Raw genomic sequence first — 13,874 nt, forward strand, 5'->3', positions numbered from 1 at the left:
AGATGCACAGAAATGTGTTCTCCTTAAGGGAAAAATGTTGCTGCGACACTTTGCTTAGAAATATGTTTTCCATTACCTCTGACTCTTTGCCAGATATTATTTTGGTATTTTTTCCATGCTGGACGTAACAATGGAGGAACTAATCATAAATACAAAGCAGAGAGTCATTGAATCCAGGCTCGTTTTCTGCAGAATAGGTTCTGTGATTGAAACAGATAAAACTCAGAACGCATGAGACTCCCTGGAACATTTGATCTCGAGCTTTGATAAAGTAAATTGAGTAGTATTCATTTTTTTTTTTTTTTCACATAGCGATTCAGATCTGTACTCGTGTCCAGCTTATGTACCCAGCATGGAAGGTGACTGCTGTAATATAAATAGCCACGATAAACAAGATATACTGGGTGAAGTAATTATGCCTCATATGGATTTGTACAAACAGCTCTGAGTCCCCATAGTGAAAAGCACTAACACACACACACACACACACACACACACACACACACACACACACACACACACACACACACACACACACACACACACACACACACACACACACACACACACACAAAAACAATCAAGCACATTGTTGGCATATTTTCCCATTCAATTACACAGCTGTCTCAAAATTCAGTCTCAGCAGCTCCATCATTCATTTTGGTGCCATATACCTGCTGAAAATGTGTGTGTGTGTGTGCGTGTGTGTGTGTGTATGCGCAGAAGATATTTAAGCAAGGGAATGTGTTGGTGCATGATTGCGTACGTGTAAGAGAGTAAAGGCTGAATGAAAGGGATGGACTCTATGCCCGTGTCTGTACCTCTTTCAACCTGCTCAGTGAGCCATGTGCTCGGCCTTGTAAACTGCAGTGCTACTTGATTACTTTGTCAGTCTTCTTAAGTGGCTTTTGCTCTGTGGGGAAAGTAGAAAGACACATCTGACAGAGAGTGTCCAGCAGACAGTTGGAAGTACAGGGAGGCGGGTGGCGATGCTGCATCCAAATGAAGGAAAATTACACTCTGCTGTCTTACGAGTGAATAATGGAGCATCATCAGCCACGCTGAGTTTTCTGGGGGTGGTGGATGTTATGTGTTGTGTCAATCCAAACTACCAGGAACAAAGTATCATGCAACAGTTATGCAAAATAACACTTCTCCCTCAGCTTGGTTCTAGGTTATTCTGTGATCTCTTTCTATCTACTTAAGGAAACCTGTGAGACCAGGAGACAAATTCAAGTAGTCTTGGCAGACATTTCAAACCACACTAACGTTTTCTTCCAAAGAGAGGAGAAGAGGCATGTAAATGTTCAGAGCTACTGTCAGACTTGTAAAGTGAAATGATGATGACAAAAGATCATTTTAATCCAGCATGTCAAAAACAAATACTCAAGCTCTAATTCCACGTCTAAGCATATTCTTAAAGTTTTTCAAAAATCTGTTTCACAGTAATTAATTTGATTATTAACTTTTATCTTCTGCCTGTTTGCTCCAGTTAAACAGTGCCACCCCTTGGCAAAGTTAAGTAGTTTTTGCACATTCCTTCTTTCCCATTTGCCAAATATTTGTTCACTTTGTGCTTTGTGCTTAATAAAATGTTCAGGTTTGTTGGCAGAGCAAAGCGGCCAATAAATCATAATGCAGTAAGACCTGATGCAGCACTAAGACCATTATGGATAGAAACAAACGGTACCTATCAACTTCACTTGCAGACCAAACAACGCTTAAAGAGGCTGCTCTGTGATCAAAGTGCATTTAACAGTTGTCATGTGGGTTTTAGTGGCGGCTCTGTGTGTGAACACCTGTTGGTTTTATGTTTCCAGGGAGCATGTCTGGCTGTATTGATATGCCCCAGTGCATTGTTGCACACATCGGTACAAGGTGGGTTCACAATTCACTTAACTGACCCACCTTACATTTAATGACACTTAATGTACCTTAAATGTAAAATGAATAAATAAGATATGAGAGCTCTTGCATCAGTTCAGTGGACGTCTGATAGCCAGTGATGCTGCAGATATTGACGCGTACGAACATGATGAGCCATGACAGCTCTGCGCTGGTGGAGCAGGGCTTAGCAAGAAGCAAGACATGCAGTACGTGAGTTGGGTGGGAAATTAAATATGAGGCATTAATAGTACAAGGAGGGGTCATAATGTTACTGATCGAACTCACTACTGAGTTGGCTCGAGTTCGATTAAAAGAAAAACAGCTGTTTGTGTGCAAATGCAGATAATTCTGAAGGTCGGGTTTAGCATGCAGAGATATAAAAATAGAGTGACTGACAGCTGTTGATACATACTGCGTTTTAAGATCAGAGTAATTTATCAATAAGGTTCAAAATAGTGGATGGACAGACAGTTATGGAATATTGGGGGAGAGCAGATCACGTTGACAGCAATTTGGAGATCAGTTACAGTATTTTAACCCTGGACTAAGACCTGGGCAAATGGTGAGGATATCCCACGTTTGGAAATGTGACTGTGAATTGACTGGAAGCTCTGAGCTAACAGAAGTGTAAGCCCTGAGCTAACAGAGGTCTCAACCGGGAGCTAAATATATATGAGTGAAAAGCCCTGATGACGTTTGATGTCTGTATCCATGAAGAAAAGAAAGGCTGATGCTACAACACAAACCCTCATAACAAAGACAGGTTTATTATGTCTTATAACGATCCGGCCACTGGTTTGGATTTTTAAAGTCCATGTGTGTGATTTGTTATGTGGTAAAACCTGTTTATCTTAGAGCACCCACCACCACAACTTAAACACGTGGCTTAATGACATTTGAGAACAGTGACATTCATTTTACTACTAAAGTAATTGAAGAAACGGTGGCATAATTTAAGGACTTAGAATTACTTGCAATGCATGTTTTTTCTAACAGATTAACATATTATACATTTTTTTTCTTTTCTGTATGACCATATTTATAATTTCAACTTTATTTTGAATACATTTTAGTCAACATTTGACTTCATATTGTAAAATATGACAACTAAAAATGACTATTATTATTTTTCTATTGTTTTTATTTTTTAAGGGAGGAAGCGGAACACGTGATGTCATCGTTGGGGGGCGGGTCTATCTCAAATCTTCCACCAATAGCGCAGCAGCTTGCTAACATATGAAAATGGCGGCTCTGTGCAGTGAGTTTGAAGATTTGGTACCGATCAAGAAACAGTTAATATCGGTGATATCTCTTTGTAAAGAGAGAGGGCTTTTACACAGCACGAAGTGGTGAGACTGCTTATTTCTAATTTGACATTAGCTGCCCATGTATTGAATGCTGTTGTGTTTAGCAGCTGTTGGGAAGCGATGACGTGCTGCCTGCGAGCTAGCTTAGCTGTGATGTTTACAAATTATATTTTAACACAATACGCTTACCGAAAGGATGAAATGGACTTCAACCTATGTGTAAAAATTATTGTTCTGTTGTAGAAAGCTGAGTATCGTAACAGTATGAGGCAACACTGAGCTCAAATAAAATAAAGCGTCTACCTGGTGATATTGTACTAATTGCTAAGGTATCCTTAGGTAAATAGATGCTCTTATACTATAGTGTGTCAATAGCACCGTGTTCAAGGTCAGCTTTAAGTGTTGTTGAAGGCTCTGTTATGTCACATAATTCCTGTCATTACATTTTAGGGCTTCTGAGCTGGCATTTGCTTTGGACTCTCTTCCCAAAGATCAGTTACCGCCTCCAGTTCCTTTCACTGAGGTTTGTACAGAATCAGGACAAAGCCCTCAAACCCACGCGTCCCTGCTAAAAACCTTTAAATAATTAGTGTTCCGTCTTTAATGTGAAGGAAAATGTCACCAGCTACAAATGTTTTTTTTTTTTTTTAGAACAAATGTTATCTGGCATAGAAAAAAACATGTCTGCTAATATGCCTACAAAGACTCTAACAGTTTGTCGTTTGCTAATTTTGAAGAATAAATTTATAAATCTTAAGCCTAACCATAGTTTGCTGTTAATAATAAAAATAATAATAATGTACTGCCCCCTGCTGAAATATGTGGAAACTAGATGTTGGAACATGTTCCTAGGATGTGTTTCTGTCACTATCTGGGGGAAAAAAATGCTTTTGTGGGTTGAAACTGGTTTTGTTTTGTTTTCAAATTTATTGAAATGTAGTATTCTTTTTTCTTTTTAACATACAGGAAGATGCACAAGACCTGGACGCTCTCACACTGGCTAAGTCCTACTTTGATCTGAAAGAGTATGACCGTGCCGCCTACTTTCTGAAAGGCTGCTGCAGTCAGAAGGCTTATTTCCTGTATATGTATTCTCGTTATCTGGTGAGTTTTGTGGATTTTCTTTTATCCCTTTTTATTTATTTCATTGTAAAACTTTTACTTAAATCACATTAACTGTAAGCTGTTTTAAACTAAGCCACCTTTTTTTTTTTAGTCAGGAGAGAAAAAGAAGGACGATGAGACTGTGGACAGCTTGGGTAAGCATTTCTCTGTTTGTGCCACTAGCGTTGGACTGAAAATATATTTGTTGTTAAACTTTTAAATATGTACTTACTGGTTTTAGGTCCTCTGGAGAAGGGTCAGGTACGCAATGAGGCCTTGCGAGAACTGAGAGTTGAGCTTAGTAAGAAGCACACTGCAGGCGAGTTGGATGGCTTCACCCTTTATCTGTAAGACGTTTTCCTCCAAACCATTCACACTTTTGGTTATGCAGGTGAATACAAGGAAAAGAGCTTGTTAACTGTGTGTCCTATATGGAAACGCAGGTATGGGGTGGTGCTACGGAAACAGGATTTGTTGAAGGAAGCTGTAGATGTGTTTGTTGAGGCAATTCACGCTCTTCCTCTTCACTGGGGAGCCTGGTTAGAGCTCAGCAACCTTGTCACCAACATTGAAATGGTAAATACATTTCTGTTATTTAGATGATGTCACGATGCAATAAAAATGGACTATCATGACTCTAACCATCTTGCTCTCTTGATCTTTCTCCTCAGCTAAAGTCACTTTCTCTACCAGACTGCTGGGTTAAAGACTTCTTCATGGCCCACATGTACACAGAGCTGCAGATGATCAAAGAAGCACTGCAAAAGTACCAGAGCCTTATTGAAGCCGGCTTTTCTAAGAGCACATACATCATCTCACAGATTGCCGTTGCCTACCACAACATTAGAGGTTTGCTTTCTTTATTGGCCTGTTAGAAGAAACATTAGTGTCAGGCTTTGTCTTTATAATACTCTTATTTCACTTCAGATATTGACCAAGCATTGGCTCTGTTCAATGAATTGAGAGACCAGGATCCATATCGCATTGATAACATGGACACGTTCTCCAACCTGCTCTATGTTAAAGTGAGATGAGACTGCATACACTAGTTTGAACTATTTTGATGCATTTTAATTGACAAGCCAATAATTTATATACATGCTGGTGTCAATAAATTACTTCACAGAGCATGAAGCCAGAGTTGAGCTATTTGGCTCACAACCTTGTGGAGATTGACAAGTACAGAGTGGAGACATGCTGTGTAATTGGTAAGTGTTTAGACATCTGATACAATACAAATACATTATTTAGAGAAAATGTGTTTGTAGCACACTTGAGTTGTAATGGTCCAATGCATTGATGTATGCGTAATATTTATTTCCATAAATTGTCTATAATTAAGGGAAAAATATTTACTGGCCATAACCGTTGACAGATAACATGATAATGCATAGTTATGGTTCTGTTCGAACCATGTGTCTCCTCTATAGGTAACTATTACAGCTTGCGCTCTCAGCATGAGAAGGCAGCGCTGTACTTTCAGCGGGCCCTCAAACTTAACCCTCGTTGCCTGGGTGCCTGGACGCTCATGGGTCATGAATACATGGAAATGAAGAACACTTCAGCAGCTATCCAAGCCTACAGGTCAGACTGAGGATATAAAGCAAATCTACATATTTGTTGTTATTTAGATGTCTTGTTGTATCTAATGGTTTATTATAACTTTTAAACTGGAGAATTTAAAGTAGTTGTTTTGGTGCCATGATTGTTGTGTCACTACATCTTGTTCTATCAGACATGCCATTGAGGTGAACAAGCGGGACTACCGTGCCTGGTATGGCTTGGGCCAGACCTATGAGATCCTCAAGATGCCCTTTTATTGTTTGTATTATTATCGAAAAGCTCACCAGCTCAGGTATGGACGTCTAAAAATCTATGTAATGAAATATACAACAAAGATATTCAGAAATGAAATAACCACTATTTGTTTTACAATGTTATGTATTTTCTAGACCAAATGACTCGCGGATGTTAGTTGCACTCGGTGAAACATATGAAAAGCTATCACAACAAGTGGAAGCAAAGAAGGTACATATTTTACAGCTGCTAGTAGTTTGTGATATATGGAATCTAAAGTTTCAAGTTCTGATTAATTAAACTATGACTTTGTACATTTTGTCCAGTGTTACTGGAGGGCATACTCTGTGGGAGACGTGGAGAAAATGGCTCTACTTAAATTGGCAAAGTAAGTAGATCAGGGACCAACTATGAAATTTGTGTAAATGTAGTTTACATCACCTTTTGATAGTATTTACACACAAAATGAAGCCATAACTTTTAGCTCTATTTTGGGTAATATGTTTTTTTTTTTATTTTAGGCTCCATGAACAGCTGAACGAGTCTGATGATGCTGCCCAGTGTTACATGCTGTACATCCAGGACATTTTCTCTTGTGGGGTAAGCATTGTGCAGTTGTCTAGATATTGTTCTCATTCTAAAGCCCTTGCCTGTAAGAAAGATGTTCAGCAATCCCAGATAAAAGAACCATTTGTAATAAAGTTCTTGTTAATACAGGAACAATTGGAGCATGCTGAGGTGAGCACAGCTCTGCGCTACCTGGGTCAGTACTATTTCAAGAACAAGCTCTACCATGAAGCGTCCCTCTGTGCTCAGCGCTGTTGTGACTACAATGATGTAAGTGTGCTTTAGCATCGGTACTTTACAAGAGCATGAGCGTAGGAGTAACTCATTAACTGGTGGTGTTGGCTGGCTCTGTCTGTAGGCTCGTGAAGAAGGAAAGGCCCTGTTGAGGCAGATCTCTCAGGTGAGGGATCAGATTGAGACGCCATCTGCAGACCTGTTCGCTCCACTGTCAAACAATAACACCCCAGTGAGACGAGTTTCTCCACTGAACTTAATCTCCTTTACACCCTGACCCCAGCCATGTATTGTGATATGAAACCTTTTGGAGCTGTGATTGATTCTATGCCATGTTTCTGTGTTTGTTAATGACATTAAAAGTGAATCTGTAATTTGTAAAATATGCCACGTTTTATTTGAGTTAAAGTCTAGTACCACAAATATAGAAATAATCAAGACTTTAAGTTGATAATAAATTGTATATACACAGGCAATTTGAATCATGCATTAATAGTGGATGCAATTGGTTAACTAAGCAATCCAGTATGCAATGATTAATTCTTTGCATATTTTAATTCTGATTTTGTAAGTTAAATGTTATTAGTATAATGTAAACTGTAGTAGTCAATGTACTCAGTGAGGTTTTACAGATTTTATTGTGGACAAAGCAAAGATGTGGAGGCGTTTCAGGGACGGTTAATTACACACAGCATACAGTCCATAACACTGAGTAGCTCTAATCAAGGCCACCTCAAATCCCTTAATAGATTACAGTATCCCTATTTGAAGCATGTACAGTTTCACTGGCATCAAAATTAGTATTTGGCATAAAATACGTGAAGTAACTGCACTACAAAAAGTGGATATGAAAATAATATAAAGTTACCAGCAAGTACTTTATGCATAATATAAAAATAATAATAAAAATAATAAGCTTGAAACAGCTTAGTACCTCCCCCTGAGACCACGGGTGAGCAGAGGGCTGGGAGGCGGAGACTGCTGGCGAGAGCGCAAGATCCGTGAGTAAGGGGTTGTGTTTGCTTCTTCAACAGCGCGCGTGTTGTATTTACGATTGGGAGTGCGTGTTGGGAACAGAGAGTGGAAAAGGGGCCGTTTCTGTGGGGGCCGGTTTTCAGCCTCGCTTGGTGCAGCAGCTGCGCAGCCTCTCTTTTTACAGGAACCTGGGGTGTTGGGGGCTGCAAAACCCGAGGGGGGGAGTTGGAGCCGAAGGGCCTCTGTCTGGGCAAGGGTCTCTGCTTTCCGCCTTAAATCAGCTTTGATCAGAATCAGGCTATTCTGCAGCTCCACCAGGATTTGATCCTAAGAAGAATTCAGCCAACAGGGTTAGACAAGACCACAGGGGGAAAAATAAGCTTAATGAGGTCAAAGATTAAATGACAGCATGACAGTGAGGTAGAATGCAGCTCCTAAACGTGCACTAATCATCTTGTGCAGATTATAAAAATCTAGATTTATTTTCAAAGCACACAGTGCATCAATACTGTTAGTGAAGAAGACAGGAGAGAGAAAAACACAGCATTTAAAATTGCTCATTTCATAAACGATACATTGTGCAGTGTCGTGCGACTCATTTGTGCTCGTACCTGTTTGGATAGAGTATCGTCTGCAGCTGTTAATGCCTGACGCAGCCGCTCCCCGCCTGTGTTGCGGCAGCAGGCTCTTTCCCCGGACTGCAGATCTGCCCCAAGCCTCTGCAGATCCAGGCGCAGCTGACGCAGGTTCTGTTGGGGATGGAATATTAGTGATTACCACAGGGGTGCTACTCAGATGCAGCAAAACTATTGTGTATCATTATAGCGCAGCAGTTACTGACCCGTTGACCTTCCTCCAACTTGCGATCAACAGCACCGGTGCCGGAACCCGCTGAACCTGGGACGTCCAGCTGCAACTTGACATTCGTCAGCTCTGAGGGACATCAACAGAAAGGTTAAGTTCAGTTAATATCCCAACACAAACCAAACCAGAGCAGTGCTGAACTCAGACTGCACCTTGTGTCTTGACCAACACCTCTTCGCGGCATTGGTCCAGTTCTGCGTTTAGTGTTCTGACGTGTTCTTTTTGAGCAGTGAGGCGCTTAGAACGGCGAAGGTTTTCCGTTTCAGCCTCTGACGTGGATGCAGGGGCAGATCTTGCTGCTTCAAGGGCAGCAGATAATGCCTCAATTTCCTGATCACGCTCCTTAAAAAAAAATTAAAGCAGATGCATTTATGTCATAAACCCACCCACAAGCACACACGTCATTAGGTGACAGATGACTATGAAATCTCACCATCAGCTCCTGGCTGTAGAATGTCTTCAAATGCTTCTGCAGGTTAGTCACCCTGTCCTCACACCTCTCTTCAACCAGAGCCTTCTCAGCCTCCAAGGTCTCGCTAGAAGGTCAAACACATCTCAACTTAGGAGCTTTCAGACACCAGCAAAATGCTAAAGAACCAACTTTACACTCACATACCTGAAGTCATCTTGCATGTTAGAGATGACCTCCATCATTTCAGAGACCACCTGCTCTCTCACGTTTGCCTCAAGGACTTCCTTCTCTTCCCGCTGGCGCTGCACCTCTCTCTTCAGGACATTGATGGCATGCAGCAAAGCCTGAAATGAAGTAAAGACAGCTGTCTGCCAAAACTGTACGAGTGCCTACCCTTCAAAAAGCATTTTTACACATTCAGAGGAAATTACCTCAGTATTTAACATGGTAATGTCTCCTTCTTCTTCATCGCTCTCATCTTCCTCCTCCAAAACTGTGCTTTCGTTACCATTTTCTGTTGGCTCATGTAGGAGAGAAAGGATGTAGGCCACTCTGGTCTTTGTCGATGGGCCATGGACCAGCTGAAATGGCACATGCAATGTTTTTTTCCTGTGCTTTTGACCTACATTACTAAGCAACAGCATCAGTAGTAGTAGTACTAGTAGAAGCAGTATGAATGTGTGCGTTACCTGAGTAGCAATAGCAGAGAACTTTAGAGCTTGGAGTGTCTCATCGTAGACGGAGGCACATGGGTTCACGTTTACCACCATACTAGAGGTTCCTCTGCCGCAGAAGAAACCCTGCAGCACTCGGGTCAGTTTACTGTCCCTAAAGGGCACCACTTGAGGGGGTCGTGATCTAGGGAAAGTTTATAGAGTTTTTTTACCTCAACAACTGTGTTTTGTAATTTGTTTTTCATATTTATATTAATTTATCACAATTGCTGCGAAATTATTTATAGCTCAACACATACTTGTTGTTCTGGTTGTGCCTCAGAGCAGCAATGCAGCGGCCCAGCGTTAGAAGGGAGGTGTTGATGTTGTTGGCCTCTTTCATCCTCTCACCGTTACGCTGATCTTTGGAGCGTTCGGATCCAGCCAGATCGCACACCGTCAGTCTGAAAAGGACAAGACACAGCGATGTTGAATCGATTCTACAAGTCCAATGAAAACTAAATATAAAACATAATAATGAAAAAAAAACAAAAAAAAAAAAACATGGGTAACGTAGCGTTACTTACTCACTGATGTGCATGGCCTGGCCTGACTCTTTCTGTGGTGGAACTCGAAGGACTCGGATGCAAAAGATGCTGTGGCTGAGTAGGTAGGACATAAAGATATCACCACAAATGCAACAGGGGCAAGTTGTTTTATAAAAGCATAAGGCTTGGTGTGCTCCTACCTCCGGCTGGAATTTTGGTTATGGTGAGTGCTGGCAAAGCTCTGATTACGGTGTCCGCCCCTAAGAATCTTCCAAGCTTCCTCTGCAGTCCGTACCTGGATCCAGGTGAGTTCTGATAATAATAAAAAAAAGAATTGATCAAATGTATCATTAACACATACATTACAGTTCATTGTTACATGCTATAAACCTTCCAGACTTACCTTTAATATAAGCATTGCCCAGCTTGTCTTCACTAAGGCGCAGTGTGGCCCTTTTCCGGGGCTGCAGGGAGGGTGAAGCATCCAGCAGATCATACAGGAACTCATTGTAGATCTCGTAAAAGGACACCCAGATAGAAAATTGCACCCCTTCCTCCAAGTCGCTCCCGCCACTGTGTGAAAGGCCGTCCAGGTCCAGACAGACACTGTCCGTGTCTATGAGGAGAAAAAGAAAAATTAGTAATTGAGGAGGTGTGAGGAGATGTAACAGAAATGAGTGGCCACAAGAGGGGGGAGTATTTGCTATTTTTCCTAAATATAAATTTACTTTGGTAGATTATTGTTGTTTCCTGTGCTGCTCCAACGCCTTTATTTTACCCTTAGGCAAAAATTGATTGTTATTCTATATTGTATAGTGCATATTCGCTTAAATATGCCAACATCTGTGACGTTCCTTGTTAACTGCCTTACCTTCCAGGTGGGAGTTAATGTTGCTTGTAGAAGAGAGTCCTCCCACACCACTATCCCAGATTGTAGTGGTACCACCACGACGAGAAGTCGAGTTATCATCCTGTAAAACACATAATAAAGTCAGTCTAAAGTGTATTTAACATTCACACCACTACATTTTACATTAACTTGAATTAGAAGTAAGGATTAAATCATTTTGCACTGAGGTACAACTAAGTATATTAGAAATGTATATTTGGCAAAAATATATGGGGCATTTTTCCATTTCATTTAAAATATTTTTTTCTGTTTACCTCTTTAAGCAAAGAGTTTCTGCGGATTTCTTCTGCGCGCATCTCGCTGGGTTCAAGCTTTCTAACATCCTGATACATGACAGGCTTCAGATCCATGGCATCGTAGATACGGCCCTGCAGTTTCCTGAACATAGACACCAAGGCCCGTGGCAGGAGGCCTGCCTCTCGGCCACTACCTGCACACAAATGCAATATTCTAATAAGATACAGATACAAAATGCTTCAAAAGCATAAAACACTAAATTCCTCAAACAAAATGGCATACTGATAAATAAAAAGCCTCACCCTGAATTGTATAAGTCTTTCCAGAATTGGTCACACCGTAAGTGTAGAGGAGTCGGTTTTCTCCTCTGAGCACATCTTTTACAATATTCTTCAATGTGCATTCATAAAAATGCTGCTGTGTGGTGTCTGGTCCAAAGATCTATGAATTATAATGGGGGAAAGATATCCAATAGAGTCTTATTAATAACAGTTTGAATCCCAGCATCTAGATATTGTATTATTGACAGTTGTCGCTATTCACAGCCAATATTTAACCTAAATGAGACAAATGAAATTCTGTTCACTTCTAAACAGTCTGCATGATTTCATTTTTAAATCAATTTACTAAATGACATTCTTGAAACTGGGTGAATGTACCTTAGAGAAGCTGAACTTGTGCATGCTCTGTGTGATGCCCCTTTCTGCCATCCTCATGTTCTGAGACTCTTTTGGGGCTTTGAGGAGCAGCGTCTCTTCATCCTGGACAGCCACACAAGCCTAAAAGAAGCGTGAGCATATTGTAGTCTAATCAAGCACTAAAGCGCAGTATGCAGAGTAGCTGCAAAGGTATTTTTAAAACCTGGATAGTAACATCTGATCCTGCAGCTGAAAGTCTTACCTGTTCTTCTCCTCTTTGTCTCTCAGCCTCAGAAAGTGGCCGGATGCGCACATAAACTTTTACCCTTTCAGGACTTCCTTCACCACCGCTTCCTTGTCTCACTAATCCAGGTGTAGCTGCTGGCTTCTACAAAGACAAAATATCCTTAATCATTACTTTCCTGTAGTTCTAGGGGTGTAGAAGGAAAACATTCATTTTCTGTTCATGTTTTTTAGAATTTACACATGTAACTGTTTGAGCTTGATTTCCTTGCAATATACTGAATCTGCATTTACTGCATATACACTGCCATGTGTAAACAAAACTTGTTTGTGTACAGTGAAAACACAGTGACATTGACACAAACTACGTTTTCGTCAGGTCCTACCGGTTCTGTGACAGACACATGGGTGCCCAGGCCAGGAGAAATGACAGATATCTCAGGCAGACGTGGTCTGGCCAGGCCTCCGTGCTCTGCTGCTGTGGAATTAAACACAGCCCTTTCCTCATCATCATCAGAGGGGCATCCATAGGGCGAAGACAATGCCATGCTTGCCTGAAAAATAAGACGTATTCATGGTTATCATTAATCTTAAATTTGCCATAACTAACTACAAAACACACGAAAAAAATTTATGAATGAATTAAACATAGAATTAATGTCTCAATTCCCAACGTTTATCCCAAACAGAGCGCTAAGAATAGTGGGTGAAGACAGGAAGGGGGGTTCATGTGTAGCAGATAAGCATGTGGGAATGTTATGAGGTCATGTGTAGTTAGGTTAGGTTATGTTTGTTGTTACTATTGTTGATGTGTTTGTGGTGTTTCAGCATCCTGAGAAGAAATGGTGTATGTGGGAGTGACCCTCAGTTTGCTGAGGTGTTCAAACGGTGAGAAACATAAAAGGTCTTTCTGCGTAATGAGATAAAAGATAGGAGCTGTTTCCTCGGAGTCGTGCGTTTTTGTGGGACAGGTATTCTCGCAACGCTTAGCCGTAGTTTAGCCTTCCAGAGCGGTGGCCGCGACAGTATTGCACATTATACTGCCCATAGTTTTAACAGTGTAACAAAAGTTACCGCTCTAAAGCTTTAAAATCTTTTGGTGTTTTGCTCTTGTGAAAAACAGCTAGATGCAACTTGCAGTTTATTGGATTAGGAAATCTCAAATAGCATGTCTAATCTTGTGTTATTTCCAATCGCATGAACTGAACGGCTAGTTTATTAACATTACGAAAACATAAAAGAGATGGTGCGCTTACCTCAAAAAGGATAAAGGCCTTATTTGCACGAAGTAAAGCCTCGAACGCTGTTAGAATCTAAATGTCGAGCCACCGATCCTTTGCTCAACTGTTTTTCCCGACTGAGTGAAAATTTTGAACAATGCGCTTCCTCTACAGAGCAGGTCTCTGATTGGCTAAAAAGATTTGCTTACCCACCTCTGATTGGATGGTACGGTTTGATGCGGACTATATAAACTATTCCCCCTGAAACAAGGACGTGT

At 40.9% G+C, this 13,874-nt stretch overlaps 2 protein-coding genes across 2 annotated transcripts; one reads left to right on the forward strand and one right to left on the reverse strand.

The window, feature by feature from the left end:
- The first annotated feature begins 3,079 nt into the window (after window positions 1–3,079).
- cdc23 (CDC23 (cell division cycle 23, yeast, homolog)) lies at window positions 3,080–7,279 on the forward strand. The gene is made up of 16 exons (XM_029173654.3): window positions 3,080–3,236; window positions 3,645–3,717; window positions 4,161–4,298; window positions 4,411–4,453; window positions 4,540–4,645; window positions 4,742–4,874; window positions 4,970–5,147; window positions 5,226–5,323; window positions 5,425–5,506; window positions 5,729–5,882; window positions 6,034–6,153; window positions 6,251–6,326; window positions 6,422–6,483; window positions 6,617–6,695; window positions 6,813–6,932; window positions 7,021–7,279. Exons 1-16 carry the CDS (start codon window positions 3,124–3,126, stop codon window positions 7,171–7,173), a joined length of 1,728 nt encoding a protein of 575 aa, XP_029029487.1. The 5' UTR covers window positions 3,080–3,123; the 3' UTR covers window positions 7,174–7,279.
- A 236-nt stretch (window positions 7,280–7,515) lies between these two features.
- On the reverse strand, window positions 7,516–13,792 carry kif20a (kinesin family member 20A). Its single transcript, XM_029173652.3, has 19 exons — window positions 13,633–13,792; window positions 12,763–12,930; window positions 12,396–12,521; window positions 12,155–12,274; window positions 11,798–11,936; window positions 11,513–11,688; window positions 11,220–11,319; window positions 10,752–10,964; window positions 10,549–10,660; window positions 10,388–10,462; window positions 10,121–10,264; window positions 9,837–10,005; window positions 9,579–9,728; window positions 9,352–9,491; window positions 9,169–9,271; window positions 8,888–9,077; window positions 8,713–8,804; window positions 8,483–8,620; window positions 7,516–8,198 (listed from the first exon to the last, which is right to left on the reverse strand). Exons 2-19 carry the CDS (start codon window positions 12,922–12,924, stop codon window positions 7,824–7,826), a joined length of 2,724 nt encoding a protein of 907 aa, XP_029029485.1. The 5' UTR covers window positions 12,925–12,930; window positions 13,633–13,792; the 3' UTR covers window positions 7,516–7,823.
- Window positions 13,793–13,874: the final 82 nt, after the last annotated feature.

Source organism: Betta splendens, chromosome 14, assembly GCF_900634795.4.
Source record: "Betta splendens chromosome 14, fBetSpl5.4, whole genome shotgun sequence".
Classification (NCBI taxonomy): domain Eukaryota; kingdom Metazoa; phylum Chordata; class Actinopteri; order Anabantiformes; family Osphronemidae; genus Betta; species Betta splendens.